Source organism: Periophthalmus magnuspinnatus, chromosome 5 (genome assembly GCF_009829125.3).
Source record: "Periophthalmus magnuspinnatus isolate fPerMag1 chromosome 5, fPerMag1.2.pri, whole genome shotgun sequence".
NCBI classification, from domain to species: Eukaryota; Metazoa; Chordata; class Actinopteri; order Gobiiformes; family Gobiidae; genus Periophthalmus; species Periophthalmus magnuspinnatus.
Window position 1 is genome coordinate 27,254,320 of NC_047130.1, and position 24,114 is coordinate 27,278,433.

A 24,114-nucleotide genomic window follows, 5' to 3' on the forward strand; every position below is an offset into this window, starting at 1 on the left:
CATTACGGCAGAATTACTGGAAATAAAATCTAAATTGGTTTGAGAAGGAGTGTATCTGTGTCGTGACCTCACTGATCCAATAGTTAATGATTCTCTCAGTGCACCATAACAGCACAAAGGTCACATGACACAGCCAGATGTCAGCTGGACTTCAACATGGTGGCCATCACTGAGTTTCAGAGTAAGTGCTCTTGTTTTGTTTTTAATATAATAAATGTGTTCTACATGGGACATGAAAGGACCATATGTGAAGTTATTAACCTTGTGCTGACTCAGTTATTCAAATAGGACGATATTTCTGTACACGTGGAATATTAATGAATGACAGTCATCAATGATGTATATATTCTGTATGTTTAATATGGTTTTGCAGAGATAGGCGTTGGTTTGATGGGATTTGGCTTGTTCTTTCTTCTCTTTGGAGTCCTGCTGTACTTTGATTCTGTTCTGTTGGCATTTGGAAATGTAAGTCTTGACAAAAACATCCATTACTATCTTGTTTGTATGAGGTGAGGCAGTGTGCCAAGAAAACTTTAAAAAGCTTACATTTGTTGTAAATTTAGATGATTTATGGCTCATGTCCTGATCCATTTTAATCTATAGTTTGGCGCCCGTAGGTTTGTGAATAGATTAAGAAATGTTCCATTCATTGGTGTAATCGTGTGTGAGGAGAGAAGGCTCTGATAAGCTCAGAGCAGAAGGTGGACTCTGACTCATGACACAGTCCACTCTCTGAATCATCTGAACGGGCACAGTCCTCGTCTAAAAGCATTTTTTTTTTCAAACTGAACTAATTTTCGTAGATACAGTTAGCATTTTTGTTGTCATAATTCAGACCAAAAAGAGCCCTTCTAAGATGAGGACTAATTAGTTTTAACAAAAGAATCTGGCAACCCTGTGGGCCTTTTGATTGAATTGTCCATTGTTTAAAGGGCCTATGGAGATGTGTTTTGTTTCATAAAACATTGAAACATTTAAAAACATTTCTGAGTTGAAAATGTTCACCTCTAGGGTTAAGAACTGGCTGAAAATGAGTCAAAACTGTACCCACTTGTAAATAAGTAGTATGACAGTTGGTGAGTGAGAGAACGTGTGAGTGTTGAATGTATATTTGGGCACTGATGTAGCTATTTTAAGGGGCAGGTGTTTTAATATGCTGTGCATATTGGTGAATTGTGGAGAAGCCCAACCAGGGACGGGAGTTGAGAATTAGCTCTTGCTATAAACTCTATATGGATCACATCAGCTGTAATGTTCATGTTGTAACTACGTCAGATTGCATTGTCCCTGTCAAATAAATATATAAATAAATAAATAACATACACACATGTTTAACACACAAACCCTGCATATTTAGACTGTGTTCTTCTCTCAGACAGAAAATGCTGTTCCACCTGGTGATGTCATGTCATACATCTTCAGTAGAATCATTTGGATGATTTCAGCCCTAGATAAAGGGTGCTGTTAACTTGAAAATTACTGCTTCATGACATCACAAGGTGCAACACAGCATTTTCAGCTTGGTGGATGTAAAGAGACTAATAATAAAGGATTACTCAAACATGTGTGAATGAAACGAAACACAACTCCAGGTATGATTTTGACCAGGTAACAACAGAGTCACTTCTGTGTAATATAGGTCCCTTCACCCCTAGCACTTTTTTTGAGACATGTTTTTGTTTATGTGGTACTGTGTGAAAACTGTGATGGTTAAATTGCTCCTGTTGTCGATGCAGATCCTGTTTCTGTGCGGGCTGACTTTCATCACAGGCTTAAGAAGAACAGCACACTTCTTCTTCCAGAGACACAAGTTTAGGGGCTCGTTCTTCTTTTTGGGAGGGGTCACTCTGGTGCTCTGCCGCTGGCCCATCATTGGCATGGTCGCTGAATGTTATGGCTTTGTGCTTTTATTCAGGTAGGGGATTGTAATCAGTGTGAAGATCATTGATTAAAGGGCATGTATCTGATTTTTAACCATGAAGGACAAACATGTTTGAGTCTGAACTGTCGCCCTATCTACTTAGTTCTTTCAAACAGTGTGATAATGCATCATGACACAAAAACAACTGTCTGGGCCAGTCTTATGTTACTCTTACTCTTACTGTGTGGCCAGTCTTATGTTACTGTTACTCTTACTGTGTGGCACAGTGTCAGGCAGTTGTTTCCTATGATTCTTAACCAACATGTTCCTGATTCGATGAGAACAAATTACTTCTCTATTAGTTATTACCCAACAAAATGCTTTATTAAGTGCATAGCTTATGTCTGTCAGTTTCTTTTTCCTCAATTATCTATAATACACTGCACTTTATAAAGGCAATCCATCTCTACCAGAAGAAATTAAAATGAGATACTGGCCCCTTTTTTTTACACTTTAATAACTAGTGATGGGACTTTCAGCTCTTTTGTGGGATCCAAATCTTTTGGTTGCATTCATTTTAAAAAGTTGTTCAAAAGCTTGACTCTTTTACTTTTTATTTATATGACAGAAGCAAATTTGAGAACTCATTTTATCTACAAACTAATCACAGAGAGAAACTACCAAGGCTCAGATGTGTTTAAAATGGTTCAAACTGAGCGTAGCAGTGTGTTTCCCTTTTGGAATGATAAAATTCTAAATAAAATGTTGCGCTACAATAATAATAATAATAATAATAATAATAATAATAATAATAATAATAATAATAATAATAATAATAATAATAATAATAATAATAAACTAACTGTTATTATGTTATGAAACATGTTTTTTCTGCACAAATTTCTCACTTGTGTTGCCTGGTCTGTTTCTGAGCTAATTGTTGTGCTCGTTCAGTGTTAATCAGTGTAAAAATGCATACAAATTGGAATGAAAAAATTTTGGTTCTTTCAAAAAATGAGATCCAGATCCAATCGTTCATACTAAGGAAAAGCATTCAAAAGACCCGACTTGTTCATGAACGTCACATCATTATTAATAACACTTTAATAATAAAATAATTGTGGCTGTAAAATATGCTTAAAACTACCATCTGTAAGTTTATTAGATTTTTTTGTTAAACAGTAGATGGCAGATGTGAAACCTGTTCCCCCTCCCCTCACCTGGCCTTTGTTGAGACTCACCTGTGCCCTCTGCTCTTCTTCTGTCAGGTCAAAGCGGCCACACTATCAGACAGAAGTGATGTGTATATGATCTAGTGGTGTTAACGAGACCAGGCCGCCCGCTCTACTTACAGATGGTAGCTTTAATACTAAAAAGTAAAAACAAAAACAAAAACAAACAAGAACAAAAACGGTATAAAAATAGGTCTTAGTTCACAGTACAAGTTCAGTTTATCTGCTGTTTGGATCGACCACAATCTTAAATCCATAATATGAATTTACTTACTTAATTAGTTTGTATTATGTGGTAGATAGTGAGTGACTGGAGCTCATCCCAGCTACTACACCCTTGACAAACACTTAACGTTTAATATGCCACAAGAGATATAGTAATTACTCACATTCATTCACCAGGGGCAGCTTGCGTGACATGTTAACCAACAAACCAATTATTTTAAATCATTAATTACATGACACATGCACTTCTGCATTGTGCTTTTGTTTTAGTTACACTCCCTTTCACCCTCCAAATTATATAGGCCTACTGTGTGGCTTTGACTATCATCTTAATTAGCAATGAATTCCTCTTTTTGTTGTTGTCAAGATTTGCTCTTTTGAATTGCTGCCATGACAAACAAAACAAACCTGAAGTGTAGAACAACATGTTTTCATAACCATTTTATATTCTAAACAATGTTATGTATTACAGCAGACATCCTGGTTTGATAATCTGACATTTACCTGTACTCATGCGTCACAAAAGTACAGGTCATGGCCAAAAATATGCAATTCCTAGTAAAACAATAAACTTACTACAGATGTTGAGTACCATATAAAACTGAAAGTAACTGTGGAGAGAAAAACTCTTTGATCAGGTGTTATATAAATCATTTCAATACTCGTCTGCCTTCAACATAATGCATACATCATTTTAAGAGAAGTTAAAACATAAGAACAGAAAACTCTTGTTGCGTAAAGTATCACACAGTAGATTGCTGATTTAAATATTCACATTATTTAATTGTTCATGTATTATGCAGTTAATCAAATCAACAGACAAATCAAATCTGTTTTTGTTTCCCTAATGAGCTGCTGCTGTATTGACTAGCGCTCCTTTTGTTTCTGCAGGTCCTTCTTCCCTGTAGCGTTGAGTTTTGTGCTGTCAGCTGTAAATTTACCATTCCTCAGTTCGGTGAGTTTATGTGAAATAACTGTTTGGAACATTTGTCCTGAAATTTGAGCCCTGTTTAACTGTGTTCCAGTGGGTCTCAGGCAGCTCATCGATGGTCTGATGATCGGGGCGTATAGGAGTATAGTAGGTTTATCAATATAACATGTACTGTAAAAGCTAGTAGAGTTAGAAACATTCTCTTTGTTATTGTTATTAGTTTTAAATGGCCACAGACAGAACAGCAAATCCCAGACTCAAAATTTATGTATTTAATGTTGTATTTTTTATATATATAATGCATTTTGTTTTAACTATGAGGCTTTGTTATCATATATTATTTCAAGCGTTTGTGTGAGAGATGTCTAAGCAAGTAAATAAAAAAATGCCTCAGCTAATTCAACAAATACTGAGTTTTTAGCAGAGGAAAGACACTGATAGTGATGCATTTGTGGATGCATTTGTGATCATTTCAGTGACACTTTACACCAGAACATTTCTATTTTATTCTTATATTTAAAGAATATTAGTTTTAATAAATGGCACAATAAACATCTTTTTTCACAATGAATGACTGAATGAATTATAATCTACATCAAAATAAATATGAGTAGAGCTGGTGATGAGTTTGGCAAAGAGAACTTTACCTTTTCAGACATTTTCCTCTAATACATTTTCTATACAAAAAGTTAAATTTGGTTATGAACTTGTTTGTTTTACCATGCTTTTGTAATTCTTATCAGCTGTGCATGTTATGAATGTCATTATTCCCTGTAATTCCTGAGTAAGTGCCAGAGCACATTAACATCTTATTAGATTGCAGCTCAGAATAACTTTGAATGCATAATACAAATATTTATATCAACCCTACAGATATCGTACACTAAAAACATGTATCTAAGCAACTAGGCTCTATACCACAGCTGTGTTTTGTACTGTATACCAGTATAACAAAGGTTTCCATAACATTCCTCACTTGTAAACAGTACAACAAGACACAAGAGGAACACAGCGCTAAAATACAAAGTACACATAGTCCATTAGTCTGGTTGACTTATATTATTCCCTGAACTGAGAAGTGCAACTGCAAGCCAACACAAATGTAGGCAAACCTGGTCCCCAAATATAACACAAAAATAGAGATGGTAACACACACGGGCCGTAACATTTTCATTCTTTGACCCAAATACAGTGCATTAGTTAACTACACTTATATTACAACACCTGTATCTAAAAGTACCATCTATACTAGTTGTTTCATATTCAGTCAAAAGAAATGTACACCTGTACAGGCTCCAGGCCATTATATATATCATTATATATATACACTATACTGTCAGAAGCAGTGCATGGAGGCAAATGGTGTGACACATAGTTACATATATACAGTTTAAACAGGACTGATCACACAGGACATCATTCACATTGAAACAGGGATGCCTCAGAGTTGAAAAGTACAAACATAAATAAAGATCCAGTAAGACTTAAGGCTCGTCCAGTTGTAAATAACATTGTTGTTTAAAGTTGCACTATGTAACTTTTCTGGTAGAGGGTGGAGATGTGTTCTAAATAATTTGAATAATATATATGGGATCTGTTATTGCTTGAACTAGAATGTTCCACAGTGTGACTTTAAACTAATCTCTCTTCATGGGCAAACGCAAACCAGCCCAATTTACAGGTCTGATCTGTGGCGAGGTGAACCCACTCACAGTAAGAACACTGTTTTTATAGTACTGATCAGCAAAAAAAATGCACCTGTAATTAAATAAATGCGAGACAGATTGGTTTAATGTCATACTCTGCAACTTTCCAGGCAAAGCAATAACATTTCCATGGAGATAGCGGGTAGTGGAACCCCACACCAGTGAAGTTAAAGTGCACCTTTAGGAAAGTTTGGGTACATGAAGCTAATGTCAGAGATGAGAGGTTTGCTTGATACTGTGGAAAGACCCTCGGCTGGGAGAAGTAGGGATGGATGTGGCCCTCATGGTTCTACTCCGCATGGAATTTTGGTCCTGCCACCGGAGCCAGCGCTTCCTCACAGCCGACCGTACCTGGGATACAAGACAACTAAATAAACCCTGAAAGCTCTTGGAAATATTAAGGAATGAAGCGTATGTGTACAAATTTACATTATAAAGATGTGTTTGTGATACATGATATGATTAATCTTACCTCACTGTTCAGGAAGCAATAAAACACGGATACAAAGAACCCCTGAGGGAAGAGAGCAAACATACACTTTTAGATGTACATTTGGATTATTATTCCCAGAAAAAAAATGCTATGGGTGTGTCTTTTACCTGGAAAGACTCCAGGAAAGAGTTGAAGTAGATGAAGACAATATGACTCAGCTGGTCCTCTCCTCCAGGATTCACAAAGAACAGCATGTAAGTGATGCCCAGCAGAGGTAGCAGCACCAGAGTCGCTTTAACTGCTTTTCTGTGAACCATGAACAAATCACAAACAGATCATTATTCAATTTAAGTACTGTCTGGCATTATGTGTCCTGTAGTGGTTCCTGAAAATTGTGTAGACCCCTTTTAAAAGTTTGAATGCAAGCCATGTATCCTCTTAAAATAGTAATGAAAGAACTTCAACTTAAAGTAATACCGCGTAACTTTCTGGAAGTTGCACATCACCTGCATAATTCCATGGCAATAGAAAGTTAAAACCATACATTCTATTTTATGCCATACTGTAGAATATCATAGCCAAAAGGAATAGCACTTCCATAAAGACAGGTTTGTGGAGATGCAAGCCTGCTTATGTTTTTCTACCTTTTTCATTGCAATAAAAATATCCAAAATGAAAATATTTTTATAGCTAAAAAGTTACACAATGGAGGTTTAAATGTAGGTCTGTAAAATAAACACGGCACCCCACGTGAAAGGTGTTTATTTAAGGAAAATGTACCTGTATTGTATTGTCTCAGTGGTTGTGGACGCTCTGAGCTTTGTCATCAAAATCCTCACAATATTGAACAGGAATACAAAATTAATCTGTAGAAAAAAAAGTTTTAAAAAGACTCTTCATTGTTAGTTTCTCAAAATGAATGTACAATGTGAATGGAATCAACATAAAAAAGGTCCAGACATGCAGTAAAAAGGAAATCTGGAATTACTTCAAAGTGTGTACATTAACTCTTACCAACAAAACTAGGATCATTGGGCCTTGGTAGATGTAGTCTGTGTATACACCAGGCTTTTTTCCAAACCAGCACCTGGAAATACACTTACAGTTTTTTTTACATTTACATGCATTACATTGTGGAATAACAATAACACGTGATAATTAACAGATTTAGAAAAGAGTTTATCGGTTATTCTAGGATTATGCAACTCACTTTTCATCGTCATAGTAAAGCTTCCCAAAAGCCCAGGCCACAATGATGGGCAGTGGGATTCCTGTGTTGAAACAAAAAACAAGTATAAATGATGATTAGAAGTATAAGAATTACAAAAGTATCAGTACGGGCTGGTATGGAGGTGTTTTTACCCCATCCGATGGCCAGAAACATCCACCTCCGCAGCTTGTCGGTGGAGTATGTCACCACCACAGCCGTATGCAGGTAACAGCCTTCTCCAAACATCCAGAAGAAATTGGTCACATGAAAGTAGTTAAAAGCTGAGGTCACCAGTCGACACCACACCTGAGGTCACACACACAACGGGAAAAGGAGACGTAAGGAAACATTTTACAGATCTGCTGATGAAGTGGCAACAAACAGCTACAAATCAAACAGAAAAACAACTCTAATTCGGACATGTCTTTGTGCACACTTTCTCACTTGCTCATTGAGGTGAACATTTGACCCTCAATGGCTTCTAATGGCAGCACTTTTCTACCTCTACTGGGCACTAAAAGCACATCAAGAAACCACTCGCCCACACCCACACCCTCACACATTCACACACCAGTTTACACAACACATTTTTGTTTATATAAATGTTTCTGAAGCCCAGACACTATTCATGTTTATGCGGAATGGGAAAAAGCTTTACTTTACAAAACTGAATTCAAATACTTTCAGTAGTAATTTCTAGAGGTAGAATCACATTTCAAAACAAATCACTGAAATTTGTCGTAAAATCTTGTTCAAGTCAATCTCTGAGCAGGAACGGTAAGAGCAATGTCTGAACCAACTACAAAATAATATAAAAGTGTCCTAAAAAGAGTATTGTATTAAGTGGATATGCATTTAGTGTGTTCATATTGTAGCTGATGGAGCTCCTAGTAATAAATAAACAAATAAATAAAAACAGACAGGCTAGGTCAGGGTTATCAAACACATTTTCACCAAGGGCCACATCAGCAAAATGGCTGCTCTCAGATATAAAATAAATCAACTTTTTTAACTTTTTAATTAGCTGTTTCTGTATTTGTATTCAAGTTACAAATATTGCACATGTATTTGCCTAGATGTAAAAATATGGCTGTGTAACTGCGTATCTCCTGATAAAACATGACATTTTAAGACATCATACCTTTAATTTACCCTGTTGAGAGCCACATAAAATGAGGCGGAGGGTCACATTTTGTTTGACACATATGGGCTAGGTGGGTTACATGTCTTGCCCACGGACACAATGACCGTGTGCCTCTATTGGAGTTCAAACTGTGGGTCAGTGCTTCAAAACTCTCTACCAATTGAGGGGATTCGAACTCTCAACCTTCATATCAGTGGACGCTCTATCATTTGAGCTAGTGTCGCAATGTGAACCACCATATTACACATTAAAGTCTCAGGTTGCGCCTAATTTCGGACATTAAGAGACTGCTATATTTACCGGGTTGCTGTCTGTGACCGTAGCGGACATGGTCAGCTGGACAATGAACCATGTGGCATTCCTCAGGATAAATGCTGAAATGAGGTTCCAGTGAATGATGTTCCTCAGGCACCGGATGCTCCTGAGGCAAAAGGGAATGTTAAGAAATATATGAGATATTTATGAGCAAGCCTCCATAAAACCAACTGGAGGTGGTCAAAAATCTGTTTATTTTTTCTATCTGCTCAGCCAGAACATGATTTCATGGTTTATATCATACACATTCCAGCACCGCAGAAAAAAACTATAATGAAAAGAACATTATCAGATAAATCGGTTACAGAGTTTAAAGAAATTATTGAGCCGTTACTAAAAGATATGTCATGTGACAATGAAAATTATTTTAATCCAATTGTCACTGATCAATTGGTTGACAGAACAATGCTCACCTTAAAATCTGCTCTCTATGTTGTAGCTCCGCTAAAACAGAAAAGCATTAAACCAAGACGTCCGGTTCCATGGTATACGTTACAGCTCAAGGACACTCAGGACACTCAAACAACATGTAAGACGCACAGAGAAGCTTTGGCGCCGCTCACGCTCTGAGCAGTCTCTGAAGGAATGGAAGCTGTGCCTGCTCACTTATAAGGCCGCTCTGCGGAAAGCCCGAACCAGATACTATTCAAATCTAATAGAAGTAAACAAAAATAACCCCAGATTTCTGTTCAGCACTGTAGCCAGGCTGACAAACTCCCACACTGCTAATGAGTCTCTTATCCCCTCGAACATTAGTTGTGATGACTTTCTTCAATTCTTCGTTTACAAAATTACAACCATTAGAGACAAAATCAACAAAGCTACTCCAAAAATCAGCTCTGAGCAAATCCAGTCTGTAATACCAATATCCCACATAGATCCTCTAATAACATTAGATAAATTTACTCCTGTTGATGAGGTGGAGATTACCTCAGCCATCATGTCGTCCAAACCATCAACCTGTATGCTCGACCCTATTCCAATCAGTCTCCCCAAAGAAGCCCTCCCCCTAATAATAGATTCCATCCATAACATAATAAATATGTCGTTAGTATGCTGTGATTAAACACCTTTTGAAAAAAACTAACCTAAATCCTGATGAACTAGCCAACTATAGACCTATCTCTAATCTTCCCTTCCTCTCAAAAATTCTAGAACGAGTGGTGGTGAAACAGCTCTGCCGCCACCTGCAGGACAATAATATATTTGAAAAATTTCAATCTGGATTCAGAGCTCACCACAGCACAGAGACTGCACTGCTTAAAGTAACAAATGACTTACTACTAGCTGCTGATAACGGGCTGGCTTCAGTCCTGGTCCTACTGGACCTCAGTGCAGCGTTTGACACCATTGATCACAACATTCTACTGCAGAGGTTAGAATGTGACATTGGAATCAGAGGGACCGCCCTCAAATGGTTTAAATCCTATCTATCAGATAGGTACCAGTTTGTTAGTATAAACCAGAGCACCTCTCCCTGTTCTAAAGTAGCCTGTGGAGTTCCACAAGGATCTGTGCTTGGTCCAATCCTATTTACTCTGTATATGTTGCCATTGGGTAACATTATCAGAAAAAATTGCATTAATTTTCACTGCTATGCTGATGACACTCAGCTGTACTTATCAATGAAACCAAATCAGACTGATCAAATAGATAAACTCAGTGCCTGTGTGAAGGACATCAAAACCTGGATGACCTTGAATTACCTGCTCTTAAATCCTCAGTCATTGTCATTGGTCCCAAAGGTCAAAGAGATTCTCTGTCGGACCAGATAATCTCACTCGACAATGTGAATATAGCTTCTAGCCCTACTGTAAAAAATCTTGGAGTCCTATTTGATCAAAATCTCTCATTCACAGCCCATATAAACCTAGCTTGTAAAACCACATACTTTCACCTGTGAAATATAACTAAAATTAGAAATATTTTACCTAAAAACGATACTGAAAACTCATCCATGCATTTGTTACTTCCAGACTTGATTACTGTAATTCTCTGCTCGCCGCCTGCCCCAAAAGTACTATAAAGTACTATAAGGAGCCTCCAGTTGGTCCAAAATGCAGCGGCCAGAGTCCTAACAGGAACTAAAAGAAGAGACCACATCAGTCCTGTACTAAAATATCTGCACTGGCTTCCTGTCGAGCTTAGAATCAAATTCAAAGTCCTCCTCCTGACATACAAAACCCTAAACGGTATGGCCCCATCCTATCTGCAAGATGCTATTGTCCCGTACCAGCCAAACAGAGCACTCTGCTCTCAGAATGCAGGACTATTAGTGGTTCCTAGAGTGTCCAAAATTACAGTGGGAGGGAGAGCATTCAGTTACCAAGCTCCTGTGCTATGGAATCAACTCCCTGCTGATGTTAAACAGGCCCCCACAGTCTCTGTATTTAAGACCAGGCTTAAAACCTTCCTCTTCGGTATAGCTTATGACCAGGTTACTTAGTGAGGGAGTTAGGGAGTGACATTAAAACCCGGGATAAGATAGGCTGCAGTAGGAGATAACTAGCTGGGGGAAGTATGGCAACCTGAGCACTATCCTCTGCTTTGTCCTATTTTCTCATCAGCAATGCTATTCACATGTTGTCCCCTGTCCCACTCCCTCTGTGGAGTGTAACTCTTTCAGATGCCCCGATGACAGCTGGACGCTCTCCTCCTCCCCGCCTGGCCCTCCTCCACCCGCCTCCCTCTCCTCCTCACCTGGCTCTCATCCTCCTCGCCCGGCTCTCCTCCTCCTCACCTGGTCTTCCTCGTCCTCGCCTGGCCCTCCTCCGCCCCCCCTCCCTCCTCCTCGCGTGGTCGATTTTTCTTGTTTTGTCTGATTTTTCCGGTTGTTTGATTTTCCTGTTTGTTTTTGTGTGTAGGCAGCATGGTGGCTGAGTGGCAACACTCATGCCTCACAACAAGAAGGTTTGGTTCGATCCCCGAATCGCCCAGGCTTTTCTGTGTGGAGTTTTGCATGTTTTTCCACGTGTCTGGATGGGTTTCCTCCGGGTACTCCGGTTTCCCCCATCAACCAAAACATGAAGATTTTGGGCATTACAAAAATAAAATGAATTGAATTGACATGACCTAATAATAACCACTTTTTAGGCTTGGAAGAATTGGTCAAACGATGAGTATTACTTGTATTATTGCAACACATAGTCAAACAGTAAAAACATTTGTATATTCACATAGGTGTAAAGGAGTCAGTTCTCACCTAAGTCGCATAAAAAGAGTGAATGCTAGCACCAGCGCACCCAGGGAGATGCAGTGTCCCAAGTAGTTTATGATGACAGCCACTTGATAATGCACATGGCTCTTCCTCTGTAAGAACAGCACAGAAGAATCTCACTGTAGGAGTGATAAACACGTACTATGAAATACTCATATGACTCTTATCAAAAAAACAAGTTGTTGATGAGAAGGAGAGATACAGGAGAGATAGAGCAAATAAATATGTTTTTAAAGTCCCAAAAGCAGGTAAATGAAAAGCTTTTATCTGTGCTTGACCAAGACAGATTGTAGGGCCTACATGATCAGAAATAAGCATTTCCAAAAACAGCATCTCTTAATTACTTTAACAGCGCTGGTCCTGTAAAAATAGTATGGTGTAAACAAATTAGATTGGCAGAGCTCTTATTACAAGTACAAGGATAGGACAGAAAAAAAACAACAAGTAATATTGGGGATGATGACCTAGAGGGTGGATGGGAGAAAGTATGCAAGTGAAAGTCATTGCGAACAGTATTTATCTGCTTAGGTTGTAAACATAGTGATTTTAGATGTGTTCACACTTCTAAATGTGTTGAGTAAGGTACAACAAAGATATTTTTGTGCTGACGTTTCATTCTTGGGTAATTTCTGCTGCCCCAAAACTTTCAGAAGGTGCGGAGTAGAGAGGTGTGTGTCCCCTGAGGATTGGACAGTTCTAACAAAGCCTCCTCCTCTTGTTAATTCTTCTATTCATGTGCTCAATGCTTTCTACTTCATTGATCTCTTTATTAGATCTTTCCTGAATGCCCCGGTGCAGATGGTCCACAGTAGGTCCGTATGTTAGGTCACGTGACTTTCCCCCGCTGGCAGAGACTTCAGTGTGATTGGACAGCGGGACTGGCAGTGGTCCAATAGGAGAGCTGTGATAAATGAAGCCCCAGAGCTCAGACATTTGCAGGTCTGTACTTTACTTAGAGGAGGGCTGATTGTCACAAAGACTGACCTACAGCAGCTCATCCTGTCCCTCCTGGGCCTGAAATCAGTAAGCCATGGCTCTAAATCTATTAAGCGAGATATATATTGCATTTGTTCACACTGAGACTATTCAAAAGCTCGCAAGCACAATCTGTCTCTGTATATCACACCCACTATTGCACAGTGGGTGGTTGCCAGTTTTTCCACCGTAGTTATTTGACATAACTGACAAGGAGCGCGCAATCAAATATGAGTTAGATGGAATTATACAGAAAAAGTCATTCGTTTGCTACATAGCCAAACCAGGGCATCTGAAGGAAACATGTTCAAATTCAAAGAAGGATATGAGTTGCACTATACTACTGCACTGTAATTTAAATGATTAGGTCCATTGGGGACTCAAGGACAGTGATAGGTGGCAGGTGCTACGAAAACATTCTTATAAACCTTCACATTCTTGCCTTAATAATGCTCATACTAGACCATCAAGTAGACGCTTTTAACAATGTAACACAATGACATGATTATTGCGCAGGAACTGTTGCCAGGCACGTCTTTCGCGATATGTTTTTGTATTGTATTGAAGAACTGTGCATTCTGGATCCAAGGCAACAGCAACTGTGCTTCAGAGTTAGCAGAAAAAGGTAAACAGCCTTCAAGCCTAGAACTATATTTCACGGAGTCAAACTGCCAAAACATACATTTAAAAATAGAAGAACTCATTGCTTTTTGACAATTCAAACTTGAGCAGTAAAATGTTTGAATGAAATATTTATATTTTGTCATCTGCTGTTTATTTGTTGTTTTCTGATGAGGTGTGATCCCGTTTGTACTGAGCATGTTAACAAGCATGACACATAATAAAACCCAACTTATTTATTATTCATTGGTTTTGTGTGCTAAATGCATAAAGATAAGGGGGTGACTTTGGACAGCGTGCAGTCACACTAAATCCCAGGGCTTATGTGATATGCTAATTTCTGAACTTTTTCTCTGAATACAAGCTCCAACTGGGACCAAACCAGGAAGACTAAAACCAGGGTCTGTGTGTGGCGAAGAGTGAGTCCCCATCTATCTCCTATGGGCAGTTCAAAGACACATGAGGTTATGTTTAGAAAGTTAAGAAGTATAGACTAGTGACTAAAGGCCTGTCAGTCTAAAGGCACTGGTCTCTGAATACACAGCTGGTGTTCCTCACAATCTGTCACTTCATTTATTTATTTGTTATTGAGTCACTGTCTCCATGGCAACAGAGCACGGCATTGCTGTCACTTCACACTGAGTCATTTTCAGAGCTGGGATCTGAGCTGGACTTCACCTTATCAACTTTGTTCCTTCAGGATTTTCTGCTAAAACTTATTTTCACATAAATGATCCCTTCATTAAAACCCACTGATGCTCACATGTAGTAGAATTATTTACTAGAACTAATCTTTCGATGCAGATCGCATCCTCTGACTAATCACTTCAGTAGCCCTTTTCTTGAAGCATCCTTGAGTTCTCAGCTTTATGACACTCATGGCATCTTGTGGTTCATTTAATTCATATTTGAGCAGCCATTTAGGAGGCTCAAAACCTATCGTGGGCTTTAAACACAGGAATAAAACTAATGTACACTAAGTAAAACACTACACTATGTGAAACAATACACCTAGCAAGATACATTTCATAAGGATCAAAACATCTTCATTCATTATCTACTGCCGCAATGTACTTTGTATGAACTGTAATTTAGCGAGTCTTTACTCTACGTACACATTAGGCGCACACATTACATGCATGCACATGCACACCCGGTGTGTATGTGCATGTGTTTGAATGATACACACATACACTTTACTTGCATACACATGCACATGCACACCCGGTGTGTGTGTGCATGTGTATGGATGTTGTACACGTACACACTACATACATACACACACACATACACACGCACAGATGGTGAAGGTTTGGTGAAGGTTTGCCACTGCAATGTAATCTAAATGGTGTTATTTAGTTAAATATGGGGGGTAAGCGCACACAAGTATTTTACTTCGGCTTACTCCTTTTGAGCACAAACTTGGGATCTGGGTGTACACTGTTTTTGTTTTTGTTTGTTTTTATTATGCTCAAATAAACAATATTCATTCATTCATTCATCTTCGGAGTAGATCCTTAAATTCTCAAAATGAATATTGGGACATTTTTCCATCCGAAGCAATACATCCAATTTGGTCTGTGTTCATATTTCTTTGAAGATGACTCTTCCTAGAATGATCAATACAACCGAGAACCACAATGTGGACCACTATTGTTCATTGTTCATTGTCATTTGTTCTATGTTGTGAAGTGAATTAGTGGTTGTGGTCCACACCACAGGTGCAGAAAATTATTGAATAAAACAATATGTGGAATCACACCTTAAGTTTTTAATGTTACATTGCTGCAGATGATCCTCCTGCCTGTTTCCACTGAGCACTGATTTGAAAAATGTCAAATGTTTGAAGGTTAAACAGACTCAGACACAGACATTTGTGAGACATCTGCATGTGGTTTGATTGTTGTGGCATAAATGTCTGAATCAGAGACCATTTTCAAAATTGCTGCCCAAAAGTGCTCCATGGTCAGAGCAGAGGAGACAGATACAGGCTTACAATCAAACTGTGCATATAGAATAATATCACTGACCACCAACACAAAATGGGAAATGGGGATCTAAGTTGTCTGTAACAGATTTTTGAATTTTTTCCCTCCATTGATTGTGACAACTGAGTTAATAAACTGTCCGATGGAGATGATAGACTGTTGTGTGTTGAGGTGGAACTAACTAACTGGGTCAGCTGGTGATTGTCCGAGCTACTCACCATGAGAATGATCTCAGTGCACTGGCTGTAGTTTCCTCGAGGGGCCCAGGTTCCATTAGACTGGCACTCTCTGTAGACCCGATCTGAAACACACGGGTCAAAGGTCATACACATTGCTAATTGATATTACATCAGGAATTGAAGCTAAATAAGAATAATACAATCTGATTATTTGACATTTTACATTTGGACAGAAACATGATTCAACCCTTGACATTTTGACAAATTTAACTGTGACATATATCATCATGCATAGAAGAAATCTGTCAGTCAAAATTCGAGCTGTATCTAGGTTTAGCTGCACTGAACTATGTCGATATTTCACAAGAAATTGTACTACAAATTTATTGTAGTATATTGCTGCTGTGTGAGTATTTAGTACAAACCAGTGGTGTTGTAGTGAACCCCATTGAACTGTTCCGGACAGGGCCTGGAGACCACTTCACCAGCTGCACTGCGGGGCCAGCAGGTCCCTATTCTGTCCACTGACAGGTCACAGAACAGACCTACACACATATACAGTACAGTAAATAACCTCAATAGCACTGCTGGCACCTGTGGTTACTGCAAATGAAAGCATTTCTAATACAGAAAACTGGCGACTGTATAGGAATGCATTCCTAATAATGATATGATTTAGTTTGATGTGTGTTCAACACATGCACCTCATGCACAATATGTTTGATGTGTTATCTGTAATTCTCTCTCTCACTCTTTCACACACATCCACACACTGCCTTCAATCTTGTCACACAAAAAGTAAAAAATGGAATGTTCCACCTTGAACAAAGGCAACTGTCCATCTTTTATACAGCTGCCATTGTGTAGACTTCAGTATTGAATTTGTTCAAAGAACATTTTAATGAGCTCAAATGAAGGTGACTACGGCTGAAGTTGATGATAAGAGAATACAATGAAATATCTTTTACCTGATGTGTTAGTGAAGGTCAACGTCAAGTTGAACACCATTGTCCTCACTGCAAACATAGGCACAGTTAGTCCACAGAGAGACAGATAGAACATGCCATACATCTTCACAAATGTACAGGTCCTAACATTTAGAATTTAAAAAAAGTCCTAAAGCTCTAGCTTTTAAAAATATATGTGATTAAACTTTGAAAGAGAATGGTCTATGCGTATGTAGGTTTCAGATAAATTGGGTCTGTTGCCATGGCATTTCATATTTCAAAATATTGTTTCAACAAGCAATGTCCTCAAAATTCCTTTAGGCCAAGAACAAGTAGTGAAAGCCACAAATAAAGCTTTTACTACTGCACGAACATACAAGGAATAGAATTCAATTTCACCATTTGGTTGCAAACATTATCCATCTTAAAATGTGTCCTTGTGATCAGAAAATAAATGTATAACACTGTCTGACACAGTCTGGTCACTTTATTCATATTTACTGAGACCAAACTCACTTTTATTTACAGTGAGTCGTGTACACAAATGCACCACAGTTCAAAATGGAATAGTCTCTAAAGGTGACTTCTCTTTAACTGGTTGTTGACTTCCCACTGTGAATGAAACTTTTCTGCTCAACAAAAGGTTGTTGAGAAGTGAGTCATATGCAACACCAGAGACAAGCTACAGCTGTGGGCAGCACTAACCCACTTTAACACAGGGACACTCAGAAAGATGCACGAGACAATGGCATAGGTGCAAACACAGTTTGTCTGTCTGTGTGCTCATTATTAATCATGTAGTGAGTGAGGTGTGTTTAGTGAAGTAGTCAAATTATGATGCATTCATTCATTGTAACGGAGCAGCTTGTGTATGCAAAACTATTGGCACAGAGATCAAATCGTGATTCACTAAAAAAATAAAGAGCTCTTTGAGTGACAGCTGCTGTGTATTGAAAGTTAGTTCATGGCTGGATATATTTAATTACTTTCCCCAGCAGCTTCAGTTGCTTATAAACTTGTAGATTTAGAAGATGAGAGATTTGAGTCTTTGGCCTGTGCTAATGGACAACATGTTAGAAACAGTATGGACCCCTGTGCCAGCGGGACCAATGGCCAATGTACAAAACCAGAACACACGGAGAATGAACCAAAACCAGGTCAACATGCATTACTTTATCTGCTGCACTTTTGCTGCAGGCAAAAGGAACCTTATGTCTGGTAATGCACTATAATCTACTGTATGAATAGTATATGTGAAAAGGGCAGAGGGGGCAGACCTGTGAGGTTGGAGGCCATCAGGAGGAGGGTCTCGCAGCTGAAGTCCAGACAAGACACTCCCCCCAGAGACAGCACCAGGAGGAGGAGAGGAACCTGCACACAGGACAGTGTTAGGACAAGAATATCACAAGAATACCATGAGCTAGAAGAGTAGAAACTGCAGGCTGAGGAGAAAAGACAAATTCTAGTGTTTTAAGTTATTGTCCCAAGTACAACTACTTGTAAAATCTGCAGGTGGATTACTCATTACTCAGGTACTCAGTACGCAGTATGCCTTGGTTTAACTGTCCCAGAACTGCCCCATTGAAAGTATGTCCTGGTTTTACAAAAGGTAGTTTCCCACATGTAAATGCAGCATGTTTACAACACCTTGGTTTGAAGAAACTAGAAACTATATGCATGCACTCTATAATCTTTTAGTGTCAATAATGTTGTGACCATTCTCTTAAACCTGCACAGCCCCTCAAATGCATTCAGATCAACATTCACATACACATATAGTTCATGTAATTTAAAAAAACCAAACAAACAAAAAACATTTAGTCAACAGTATATCTATGTAAGTTTATATCTGGACCCCCAATGCCCCCCCCTGCCCTGAATACAGAGCAGCAGCTGGCAGTGTGGAGCAGAGAGGAGCAGCTGAGCAGGCATCTGGCATCAGCACATCTGACACATCTATGAGCGTGGATGCCTTCATTCAATCATCTCCTCTCATCTTCCTCTAAACAACAGAGAGGGGGAACAGCACATTTTCATAGACATAGTTATACATACATCTCACAGCCAATTAGATGCTTAGAAACCAACTACATATGCCAACCCATTCACAAGCCCTGCCAGTTCCAAACCTTGAAAACATCAGGATTGTCTAACAAGAAGTGTTGTTACAAATTACTTTCTTCAGACAACGCAAACTGTAATCATTAGCAACCCATTAACGTACTACGTAAGTGTGATCGATGCCAGGCAGTTATTGCTGAGCAGGTTTATTTTGCAAACAGAGATCAGAGACCAATGTTCTACCGGATCAGGACATTTTGAGCATGAGGGTATGACAAACATTGAGTTTCATTGCAGTGTGCACGTAGTAGTTAATAAGGGCAATGCTGTTTAGGAAAACACATCACATCACACATCTGACTATGTATGTTAGTTTAGCTGCACAAAGAGGATAGCTGTGAATCAGAGCCTGTTAGCTATATGCTCCCTGTCCCAAAAGCACTCAAACCCAGTCACTGTTCTTGATGGTGAAAGGATATGTAAATGTGGGGCGTGCGCACAGATCTACACAGCTGTGCTTTCCTTGTTAACAAGCAGGCAAATGAGCATCCGCCTAAGCTCATGATGATTGAAGTGACCAGGTGCTAGCTTCAAAGTACAGGATAAAAAATTAATTGTATATTGAATAAGGTTTTACCAACAAGATATAATTTATGCACATTTAGACTCAACTAAAACTAAACCAGGTGCACACTTGGAATTTCATTTGGTCTAAATCATCAAGTTTTTATCAGTCATAAAAAGTAAGGAAGCTGGCTTCTAAGTTCTGACAATTATTTGAATAGTTAAACATTTCTGATATACTACAATACACTTTTCTGTTACTACAATAACAACACATTTGGGATATAGCCTGCCTGTCATCATGACAAATAGAGGTGAGGATATATTACCCCTATACCACTGTTGAGATGAGGCTGAAAGTTAATTAATCACCAAGGGAACTGTTCTTCACAGTATGATGTAGTCATCGATCTTTATTTAAGCCATTGTGTCACTGTAATGTAAATGTACTGGGACGTCTCTCTGTTCTGTCATAACACATGTCCGACTAATCTCTATGTAACACCAATCAATATGTCAGATTGGTACAATGTACACCTCCAGCTCAGGGTCAGTGCTACACTGACTGCCCCATCTGTGGCAAAAACATAACTATTACACACTCTTTGTTAAGGGCATGAGAACATTAAACCAACATGTCTAAAATGTGATGAAAGGCTGACCACTCTAAATAAACACTAACACACTGTAATAAAACATCCTCAATAACATCCTTATCCCCAAAACAGGCAGACTATATTTTTACATTTGTGCCCTGTATGAATATCTTTTAACACTACCATTAAAAATATATCGTAGGGGGCAGTTTATTGATCACATGACAAATGAAATACCCAAATATTGCTAAAAAAGTCAATCATGTGAAGCCCAATACCCAAACATTATTTGGCATTTTGAGAAAATTTAAAAAGAAAAATTTGCACCATGTCTATTGTGTTGTTTTCAATAAACATGACATTCATATCTCAGTGGCATAACAGTACAAACTTCAAAAGTGTCACATGACTTTTAACAGTAATGAAAAAAACAACAGTTCTTCATAATGTAACAAATTAACTCCTGCGTTACATTGAGCCTAGATGAGCTGCTGTTGTAGGAGAGTTTTTCATAACCCACAGCTCCTGGATTTGAACACTAAACAGTTCATTATTAGATAAATACATGATACTGTTAACTGTTAGTTCCATCACACTTCTATTGCACAAAACAAACACCTTTTGGTATGCAAAAAATAAACACATTTCAGCATATTTAACAAAATCATTTGTTAAATATGCTAGAATAATTTAGCACAACATGTGGGGACCATAAAATTAACCACAAAAGAGTAGAAATATCACTTCATACTCTTTTTGAGGACATTGTGGTTGTGCTCACATGTGGAACTCATAAGATTTTATTTCCCTTGTGTTTACATTTGCTGTGGACAAAAAAGGGTTAACTTTGCTGAGTTGCACGTCTTGAGAAGCTGTAGGTCTTAAAAGCAGTGCTACAAAAATGTTTCAGAAAGACAAAATGTGAGGTGACAATTGTGAACTGATCTGTGCAAATTATTTATTACAACTTATGGCAAAATATCTATCAATATTTCTGACAAACTTTAGAATTATGATTGGATTTGTAATTTATGTTTAAATAGTTGGATTTTGTGCACATAAACATGTTGAGACTCCTTAACATTTGAGAGAAGACTGAAATACTATCATATAATTTAATACAAGAATCACATTTTTATTTCAGAACATATTTAACGGTCAGCACAGATTGAGCAGTTTTTTATGAATAAGACAGGATATTTTCTTGTTTGCATTTACATAGTTACAGTCTTTACAATTGACTAATTTCAACCATTCAAATTTTAATTTCAAACACAATTCATTTTGCAGCCTTATCATGGACCCAGTCTTTTGTTGTGAAAATTGTATTTTGCCCCATCTCCATCTCTATCTCCAAAACAAGAAAACCAAATCATAATAACAGATGAACTAAAAATGGACATACAGTGGCAGGACACTAACTGGTCAGAAACTCACAACAGCATTCCCAGTGGTGGTCCCAGATGTTGCGGAGTATAAATAGACCCCAGATGTGTACCTCACTGTTATGTCCTATTGAAATATACTGACAGCTGCTACCATTTGACTCACCGATACAGTCTCACTCTTTCACTCCTTTGTAAATAAGAACATAACCTTTAATATGTTGAGGTCAGCCCATAAGCAGCCGTCTGATTCCACTGCCTGTAGAATACTTTGTGATTTTCTAATGAGGGCAAATAGGGACAGGAAAAATGTGAGGAAGTCATGCAGCATACTAATGGACGATCAATGAAATTATTCATGTAGGAATAAACCGGCTCTCACTTTTAAGTCTAATGCAGCGGTGGAAAGAGTGGTGAAAATGTGTACTCACGTAAAAGTACATGGCTAATAACACACTCAAATACAAGTGAAAGTACTTCTCCTTCTACTTACCCTCTCTATTACAAGTACAGGTTTAAAAATCTGCTCAAAAAGTACAATTACCCCAAAAATCATCTCAATTATAATAGCGTGAGTATTTGTAATTAGTTATTTTCCACCCCTGGTCTAATGTATCCAGTATAGTATATTATTTCTAATTATTATTCAAGTTAAAGTGAAGTTTATTGTGATAATACCTCTGAAGTGCAGTTTATTCACCCACGTTTGTAATTAAATATGAGCGAATGATTTATATAATAGCTGATGTCAGTGGGCACTTAGAATGAATCACAGTGGGAAGTAATGCATATGTGAAATTTGATGCTAACTCTATTTCTGTTGTTGTACTTCAAAAGCTAGCTGTTATAACCTGTGCTAATACTTTGGTACTGCTGGAAGTCATGTTGACGCAGACTAATAGAGCTCAGAATTGTCATCACAACTAATAGAATTTACATGAGGGCTGAGCGATTTGGGAAAAAATATCTAATTGCAATTTTTTTGACAAGCGTTGCTATTGCGATGATATTTGTGATTTATGATTTCATAAAATGATTCAGATTAAAATCATCCAGAAGAACTGACAAAAAGGTTGAAATATCACTTGACAAACTAATAGAAGAATCATATTTCAGAACATGTTTGTACAGATATAAGCTACAGGGTTAGGTTGTTTGTGGAGGAAATTTTGGTTTCAAAAACTGCAACATTTGCAATTTGCTAATTACATCTATTCAAATGTTTTAAGATGGCAAATACAAAATTAAGTCATTCAAAAGTATTCTGATGCTATAGAGTGGTAGATGCATTTACCATAGTGAACCAGCAGCTCATTGAGTTCCATGGCTCTTTTCTTTACTTTTTATGATGTTCTTGGCAGTGTATCTGTATTGATGTTTTTGAAATTTGATCTGATCAGTAATGTAGAGCCTTTCATGTTTGATCCTGATCACTATTCAAAATGAAAATATATTTTTTCAATAATTATCGGCAATCAAACTCTTGCTGTTCTGAATCATCCCTGATCAGCAGACAATGACACAATGTTTACATAGTGCCTCGGTGTAAAAATGCTGAGGCCAAAACAATACAGCATCAGAGAATTCTCACGAGTATTGACCTTATTCTGTGCCACCCACTTTTGCCACTAAATGCTACCAAACTGTGCTTTCATTCTGGTGACACTACTTCTGGTTAAGCGTAAATCCCATTAATTTCAATGAAGAAAAGTTTTGCCACTAAAATATGATTCAAAGTAAGCAAATGCAAAATAGTACAACCTGAATGATGATTCCAGAATAAAATCAATAGAAAAAGCCCAGAAAATCAGTGTGTATAAAAACACACTTTACTTTAGAGCAGCAGACATTTAATATATCTGCTCACATCCTCTATAATGCTGTCAAACTAGGCCAACAGTGCCTGTTCCTGAAAGCTTTCAGCTTGATGGAAGACTGAGGAGACACAGGGAATAGAGAAGACTTCAGCTGTGAATTTGCCATCGTCTTAGTTTAGTTTATTCTTCTATCCCTGCTGCACTTCAGTCGTGAGATCATACACATTCATCAGCATTGAAAGATCTACAGGAACTTCTGAACAGAATGAGATGTAAAATGTCCTTAAAATCTTCTATGTGGTAAAAAGTGTCTTGGTTGACAACTACAATCTGGGGTTGTCAAACATATAGAGAATCAGATACTAATCGGTCTTGAGTATTGAGTATATTCCTTGATTTTGAACTTGAGTTTGAAATTTTAATTACACAAAAAGTCAATAAAAAATATTTTTTTTTACTGTTCTTCATCATTTCCTTTTGCAGCCTTTTAAATTGTTTTAGTATAGACAAAATGCACGTTCAGGTTTAGCACATCTCCAAAACAACTATTTATCTTTTTTGGTTATACTATCCACTACTTCTATAAACATTGTAAAAAATATCGTAACATGGTTCAGCAGTTCATGAATGCATTTTCCTTGGGTGCGGCACAATGGGTGACGAAGTATAAACTCCATAATGTATGAGGAGGTTTTCGGGACCCTCTG

General features: G+C 38.0%; 2 protein-coding genes across 2 annotated transcripts in view; one reads left to right on the top strand and one right to left on the bottom strand.

Moving 5' to 3' along the window:
- Positions 1–107: 107 nt before the first annotated feature.
- On the top strand, positions 108–4,418 carry golt1a (golgi transport 1A). The gene is made up of 5 exons (XM_033966943.2): positions 108–181; positions 374–465; positions 1,737–1,915; positions 4,210–4,273; positions 4,344–4,418. The coding sequence occupies exons 1-5, from the start codon at positions 157–159 to the stop codon at positions 4,371–4,373; spliced, it is 390 nt and encodes a 129-aa protein (XP_033822834.1). The 5' UTR covers positions 108–156; the 3' UTR covers positions 4,374–4,418.
- LOC117371290 (corticotropin-releasing factor receptor 1-like) overlaps positions 3,376–24,114 on the bottom strand; it is a 25,209-nt gene continuing 4,470 nt past the window's right edge. Inside the window, exons 2-14 of the mRNA XM_033966939.2 lie at positions 18,262–18,355; positions 17,006–17,053; positions 16,463–16,582; positions 16,077–16,159; positions 12,260–12,366; positions 9,043–9,163; positions 7,751–7,904; positions 7,599–7,659; positions 7,403–7,475; positions 7,169–7,254; positions 6,556–6,694; positions 6,428–6,469; positions 3,376–6,306 (exon numbers count right to left, since the gene is read on the bottom strand). Of these exons, the coding sequence (XP_033822830.1) occupies positions 6,166–6,306; positions 6,428–6,469; positions 6,556–6,694; positions 7,169–7,254; positions 7,403–7,475; positions 7,599–7,659; positions 7,751–7,904; positions 9,043–9,163; positions 12,260–12,366; positions 16,077–16,159; positions 16,463–16,582; positions 17,006–17,053; positions 18,262–18,355 (1,269 nt within the window). The 3' untranslated portion in view covers positions 3,376–6,165. The remainder of the gene's footprint in view (positions 6,307–6,427; positions 6,470–6,555; positions 6,695–7,168; positions 7,255–7,402; positions 7,476–7,598; positions 7,660–7,750; positions 7,905–9,042; positions 9,164–12,259; positions 12,367–16,076; positions 16,160–16,462; positions 16,583–17,005; positions 17,054–18,261; positions 18,356–24,114) is intronic.